The sequence below is a fragment of the Denticeps clupeoides genome, unplaced genomic scaffold (assembly GCF_900700375.1).
Source record: "Denticeps clupeoides unplaced genomic scaffold, fDenClu1.1, whole genome shotgun sequence".
NCBI classification, from domain to species: domain Eukaryota; kingdom Metazoa; phylum Chordata; class Actinopteri; order Clupeiformes; family Denticipitidae; genus Denticeps; species Denticeps clupeoides.
The window spans coordinates 401,494-408,166 of NW_021630083.1; the positions used below are offsets into that span (position 1 = coordinate 401,494).

General features: G+C 52.6%; 1 protein-coding gene across 1 annotated transcript in view; it reads right to left on the reverse strand.

Annotated features, from left to right (window-relative positions):
* Positions 1–240: 240 nt before the first annotated feature.
* Positions 241–6,673, reverse strand: part of LOC114782437 (autophagy-related protein 2 homolog A-like) — a 13,368-nt gene continuing 6,935 nt past the window's right edge. The window contains exons 27-42 of the mRNA XM_028968297.1: positions 6,536–6,612; positions 6,292–6,462; positions 6,080–6,203; positions 5,615–5,835; positions 5,307–5,536; positions 5,085–5,220; positions 4,805–5,017; positions 4,531–4,632; positions 3,616–3,700; positions 3,381–3,525; positions 3,216–3,285; positions 2,984–3,066; positions 2,785–2,906; positions 2,548–2,702; positions 1,390–1,542; positions 241–1,303 (exon numbers count right to left, since the gene is read on the reverse strand). Coding sequence (XP_028824130.1) covers positions 1,067–1,303; positions 1,390–1,542; positions 2,548–2,702; positions 2,785–2,906; positions 2,984–3,066; positions 3,216–3,285; positions 3,381–3,525; positions 3,616–3,700; positions 4,531–4,632; positions 4,805–5,017; positions 5,085–5,220; positions 5,307–5,536; positions 5,615–5,835; positions 6,080–6,203; positions 6,292–6,462; positions 6,536–6,612 — 2,324 coding nt within the window. The 3' untranslated portion in view covers positions 241–1,066. The remainder of the gene's footprint in view (positions 1,304–1,389; positions 1,543–2,547; positions 2,703–2,784; positions 2,907–2,983; positions 3,067–3,215; positions 3,286–3,380; positions 3,526–3,615; positions 3,701–4,530; positions 4,633–4,804; positions 5,018–5,084; positions 5,221–5,306; positions 5,537–5,614; positions 5,836–6,079; positions 6,204–6,291; positions 6,463–6,535; positions 6,613–6,673) is intronic.

Consider the following 6,673-nt stretch of genomic DNA (forward strand, 5'->3'; position numbering starts at 1 on the left):
TAGCGGGTAACACTCGCCTATGAACCAGGAGACCCAGGTTCAAACCCCACTTACTACCATCGTGTTCCTGAGCAGGACACTTAACCCTGAGTGTCTCCAGGGGGGGACTGTCCCTGTAACTACTGACTGTAAGTTGCTCTGGATAAGGGCGTCTGGTAAATGCTGTAAATATAAAATGTAAATAATATAATAATGTCCATTAATTAATAATTACAATAAAAAACAATTAATAAAACTCAGTAGGAGGACTGAAGGAGTAAAATTTAATGTACATGTATTTTCAATTTCTGCGTATACATCGTCGGTTTCATTCAAATCATTCTTACAATCTCTGATATAATCACACACACACACACACACACACATCCCTTAAACAAAAACGTAAAACATCAATCTCCCGTTTAAGCAGACATCTGAACACGAAAAATAAACCACACGCACGCACGCACGCACACACACACACACACACACACACACACACACACACACACACACATCCGTCAGCAAGCTGTTCAGGTTTAAGGTGAAGTCGGTTCTGTAGACGTTCTGCAGCAGAATCCAGCTGACGGGACTGATTGGCTCTTGGTGATATAAAATGAAAGGAACGTATGAGGTTCTTGATTCTGGATCTTGAAAGTTTGCAGCCGTAATGAAGCTTCATTAACACCCACCTACAGGTGCTAACGCGGAGAACCGATGCATAAATCCCACAATCCTACTGCAGGCTGGTTCAGACGCAGTTGCCCGGCAACCAACACCGAGGAACAATAAAAACAGGCCGTCAACACAGCAAAGGTCAACGTCCTACGTTCTTATCGCCTGGTGGCTACAGCACGCCTACAGTGTTTCAACCCACAGAAGGCATATGGCGAGAGTGTGTGTGTGTGTGTGTGTGTGTGTGTGTTACAGAATACTGGTTTATGGGTTTTCTGCACCACAGTTTTTTTCAGTTTTTCCTTTTGTTTGTTTGGTTTTGCAGTAAAGAGCAAACACACTCACACTCACACACACACACACACACACACTCACTCCTCCATCAACACGTGTTCCAGTCTCGTCGTCTTCATCAGTCCTGACTCTCCTCTGTGCGCCACTTCAGGAAGTCCTCCTTCCGAGCGTCGGGTTTGATCTGGTTCCTCATCCCTCCCAGCAGGTTGGACGTGGCCTCGGAAGCCACGATGAGCGGCCGCACGACAGTGGGTGGGATCTGGCGCAAGACTCCGCCCACCGCGCCGGGCAGGCCCTTCTGCTCATGGCCACGTGATGCAACGTCACACAGGGTCTGTGCCGTGTCGATCACGCCCTGCAGACCGAACGTTACAACCGTCAGATCCGGTCCTAACAGCCGTTACCATGACAATGGCCTGCTATTAATGAACACACACTGACCTCTCTAACGGTGTCATAGGCTTTGGCCACACCCTCTCTCAGGTCAGCAGGTTGTGGGGCTCGTTTCGGCCTGGGGGCGGGATGTCCCTCTGTGATGCCACGCGTCAGGGGCGGAGTCGGGGACAAGATATCATACACGGTCTCAGCTGTCACCTACGGACACACATATGGGCATGACAGAGACACTGTGTGTGTGTGTGTGTGTGTGTGTGCGTGCGTGCAAGTGTGCGTGAGTGAGTGCGAGCGTGCGTTTATGCGTGTGAGTGAGCGTGCGTGCGTGTGAGTGAGCGTGCGTGCGTGTGAGTGAGTGCGTGTATGTGTGAGCGTGCGTGTATGTGTGAGCGTGCGTGAATGTGTGAGTGTGCGTGAACGTGAGAGTGAGCGTGCGTGAGAGTGAGCGTGCGTGAGAGTGAGCGTGCGTGAGCGTGTGAGTGAGCGTGCGTGAGAGTGAGCGAGCGTGCGTGAGAGTGTGCGTGAACGTGAGAGTGAGCGTGCGTGAGAGTGAGCGTGCGTGAGAGTGAGCGTGCGTGAGCGTGTGAGTGAGCGTGCGTGAGAGTGAGCGAGCGTGCGTGAGAGTGAGCGTGCGTGCATGTGAATGTGTGAGTGAGTGAGCGTGCGTGAATGTGCGTGTGAGTGAGCGTGCGAGTGAGCGTGTGAGTGAGCGTGCGTGTGAGCGAGCGTGCGTGAGCGTGCGTGCGTGTGAGTGAGCGTGTGAGTGAGCGTGCGTGCGTGTGAGTGAGCGTGTGAGTGAGCGTGCGTGCGTGTGAGTGTGCATGTGAGCATTCGTGAATGTGCGTGTGAGTGAGCGTGCATGAGCGTGTGAGTGAGCGTGCGTGAGTGTGTGAGCGTGCGTGCGCGAGTGAGCGTGCGTGCATGTGCGTGAGTGAGCGTGCGCGTGAGTGAGCGTGCGCGTGAGTGAGCGTGCGCGTGAGTGAGCATTCGTGAATGTGCGTGTGAGTGAGCGTGCGTGAGCGTGTGAGTGAGCGTGCATGCGCGAGTGAGTGAGCGTGCGTGTATGTGTGAGTGAGTGAGCGTGCGTGTATGTGTGAGTGAGCGAGTGAGTGTGCGTGCATGCGCGAGTGAGCGTGAATGTGCGAGTGAGTGAGTGAGCGTGCGTGTATGTGTGAGTGAGTGAGTGTGCGAGTGAGTGTGCGGTACCTGGATGGCCTGAACCAGTCGGTTACTGAGCTCCAGCGCGGCGGAGGCGGTGGACGTTCCGAATGACGCGGCGCCGCGCTGGAGACCCCGGATGATGCGTCCGTCGCGCCGGTACTGTTCTATTGGCATCCAGAAGAGGTCTCTGACGCCGTGAACTGTGGGTAAAGGGGGATGAAGATGAGCTGCAGGTGGACGAGTGGTGAACTCGGAGGCGCGTCCTGGGAAGAGGAAACTCACACAGCTGAACTACAGAGTGCATGGGGCCAACACCTCCCAGAATTCCCGGCAGCTGGTTCTTCCTGATGTCCGCCAGCCACTCGTTGATGGCGTACTGGACGACCTTGTCCACACCCAGCAGCCTGTGTGCAGGAGCAGACGGTGATGTAACGGAGGGACCGGGGTAAGAACAGGGTGTGCTCGGGGGGGGCGGAGTTACCCGTGACGACAACACAGCCTCTTCAGTTTGAGCTCGGAGCAGTTGAGCTGGGCCAGACCAATCAGAATTCCCGCAAAAGTTCCCTGGTGACATCAGAGTGCCACAAGTACACAGGAGGAAAGCATACATCTCAGTCACGACACAAACATTCATGATCCTAGAATAAAGTGGGCGTGTGCGAGCAGGGCGGGGACATTGATGAATTTGAGGAGGGGTTAGTGACGTCTCTCACCTGCTCGATGACCACATGTTTACCGTGGTAATCCAGCCAGATCGGAACCTCAGAGGTGAATCGGAACTCACTGAGAACCAGAAAGAGGAGTGAACAGAGAGCTCGCTCACACACACACACACACACACACACACACACACACACGCGCACCACAGTGGTATTTACCGGAAGTAGACTGGCTGGTCGGAGGAAGAGGAGGAGCCAGCAGAGGAAGAGCTCTGTTCACTATTGGTTGTCTCTACAGAAGCATTGAGGTCAGGGCCCATGTCCACCTCGTCTGTCTGCGGCGATGGGGGAGGAGCTGGCTTGGCTGTGGGGGCGGAGTAAAAAAAAAGGGCGGTGATTGGACGGTGCACTGTGGTGTTTACTCAGCATCGACTCAGTGTTTACTCCAACCCACCTTCTACTGCAGCGTCAACAGCCAAGTAAGGGTTAACACCTGATGCCATGTTGCTGAAGAAGTCCTTCAAGAAAAACAGGGCATCCTGGGAAATGGAGTCGGGAGAGCATGAGAAAGTCAGTTGGTAGATTCAAATCAATATATAAAATGTGTTCTGAGTTATTAAAGCACCCCTATCATGAGACTTTGTGAGATGATTGAACATTAATACGAGTTCCTCCAGCCTGTCTATGGTCCTGCGGTGGCAAGAAATGGCGGTTGGTGTAAAGAGTGTTTTGGTCGTTCTGCTTCACCGTTCAGAGTGGCAGCTAAGACGGTCGTATCTGGAATTTGTCCCCCTTATGACGTCATAAGGGGAAGGTTACCTCCCATTTCTCATGCTTTTCCTGCCCCTGCCCTAAAACATTATCTCCACCGACCGTCATGGACTCCAAACGTACGAAGCACTGCAGTCGCTCAGCGATTGGATGTAAAAATGAGCACAAATTAATTTTTATAGTTCAGTCACACGACACTGAAGAACCAGCGGGTTCATTTCATTTTATTCTGGAAAAAACGCCGATACGACTTCCTGTCTGACGTCATTTCAACTTCTATTGGCCGCTCTCCTCCCCGTCCCGCCTCTCTCCTCCTCATTAGCATTTAAAGCTACAGACGGTGAAAGGACGCGTCCTGGGAAATCTCATTGTGGGACTGGATCAAAGTGGCTGGAATTCAGCACTAAGGCTGAATTTCGGAAAGAGACGTCAGACACAGAATTAAGGGACCAACAAGACTGATTTAAAAGCAAAAAAATCATAATAGGGGACCTATTAAAAAATAAAAAATAAACACAGATTAATCAATGATGAACATCGTCTGGATTAAAGCATCTGGAAAATTCTGTAAATATATTTTGTGTGTGTGTGTGTGTACCTGGTCAATATTCAGTCTCAACGGCAGCAGACTGACTCTCAGGCAGCACTCAGGACCACCAAGTCCTGACTCTGGACAAACCTGCAGGGCCTTCACAGTCAGCTGGAACACACACACACACACACACACACACATTACCGAATTACTTATTTCTATGCCAACATCATTGACGAATGATCACATTTCTTACATGTGTATATACATATATATATATACACATATGTATACACACACGTGTGTGTGTGTGTGTGTGTGTGTTTGTGTGCGTAGTCACCATGTTGGAGTGTGTGCGGCGTGGCATCCTCTCGCTAGTGTACAGGTACAGGAACTTGTTGATCTGGCTGGAGGCGAGTCTGTCTCGGACCTCCAGCTCCTGGACGATGAAGACCTGACGGGACACCGGCTGCTCGCCGCCAGACCCCGCCTCCTCCACCCCCAGTCCAATGGAGGGCGTGGCCAGCGCGTACGACTCGTGCTGGAAACTCACCTACACACAGGCGAGATTTGCTGGTTAACCGCTGCTGGTCAAACTGCCGTTTGTGTAACTAGTTCACCTTCGTGAGCTGGATCTCCATCAGCAGTGTGTGCTGTCGGCCGCTGCCCCCAACCCAGCGCCAGGAGTTCTGAGGTCGCGCGGAGGTCGCTGAGCGGGAGGGCGACCCTCGCCCTGCAGGAAGCCCCAACCGGCCCCTGCGGGTGGGCGGGGTTAATAAAGAGCTGCTTAGGAACTATTGAATAATAATCATTAATTAATGCCGGGGGGCGGTGGGCACTACCTGTGGCCTTGCTGGGCGTGGCCTGATACAGGCCTTCCTCCAAAGTCCCTTCCTCCGTACAGGTGCCAGACGACAGACACCTCCTTCAGCACCACCCGGGTCTGGGGCACCGGGAAGCGGGACGGGGCGCGCAGCAGGTCCGAACTGCCCCGGGGTCGAGAGAAATGGCCGTCCTTCACTTTGATGGGCCCTGGGGCCAGGACGGAGACAACAGGCTCCCCATCCCGTGGCTAAAGGAACACGACATTACAGATATCATCACAGCATATTCAGCATTTCATGTTTTATTTTATATGAAAATCCCTCACCGGAATACCAATCCCTGGAGCCTCCAGGATGCAGAAGTCGTCATTGTCTGTGGAACCCTCAGAACCGTCCTCTGACATCACATCCTGCGCCTCAGTGGCCGTCGTCACTGGTCCATCCAATTCTAAGTCCTCCCCTTCCATAACGGAGGGGCGGGACTTGTGTCCCTCCCCAGGAAACAGGTAGACGGACACGGGTGAGGCGCGCTGCTGGGTGGCAGGACCTGTTATCCAGCGTGACATCAGCAGGGAACGTGGCCACCAGCGTTGCCAGATTGGTGGAAATTGGACCATTTAGCACATTTTTTAGCACATTCACTCACTTAAATGCAACAAATTAATCTCATTGATTTTATGATTTTTAATTCAGTATCATTGTAGCTTAATTATTAAAACCCAGTGGGTGGGGCGACGTTAAAATTACAGCAGTGTTGATGGAGCTGGATGAGAATGAATGGAACTACACACCAGAGCCCTGATCTTCATCTCGGCTCCTCTCCGTGTCGATCAAGGCGTCGGTGAGGTCATACTGGTTGATTTCGGCGGTCTCCGCAGGAGGGCATGGTGGAAGAGAGGCGGGGCTTTCCGATAGCTGAGGAGGATAAAGACTCATAACTAAAATAATCAATCCCAGCATGCTTCATTCTGCAACACTGATGACTAGTGATGGATAGAGCTACCGGGAGCTTCTGTCCGGCGATCTCGGTGGGCGAGGTGTGTCGCGGTGGGGGGTGAAGGTCGCCCTGGGCCACCAGGTACTGCAGCAGGTTGATGAGGGCGGAGCAGGAGTCTGCGCATGTGTGGAGATGAATGACGTTGTTGGAGCAGCGCAGCTCAAATCGCGGCTGGCTCTGCAGATGATGGATGAAGGTTCACGGTGAACGCGGCGTCTTTATCTACAACTAGTGTCTGTATGATACTCACCAGCTTCCCAGAATCACTGCCCTTCCAGGTGGTGATGGCCAGTTCAAGCAGATCGATGTCCATGACACACACATAGTCTAAACACACACACACACACACACACAACCGAATCAGCCACGTAGCCTTAAAGGATTGGGT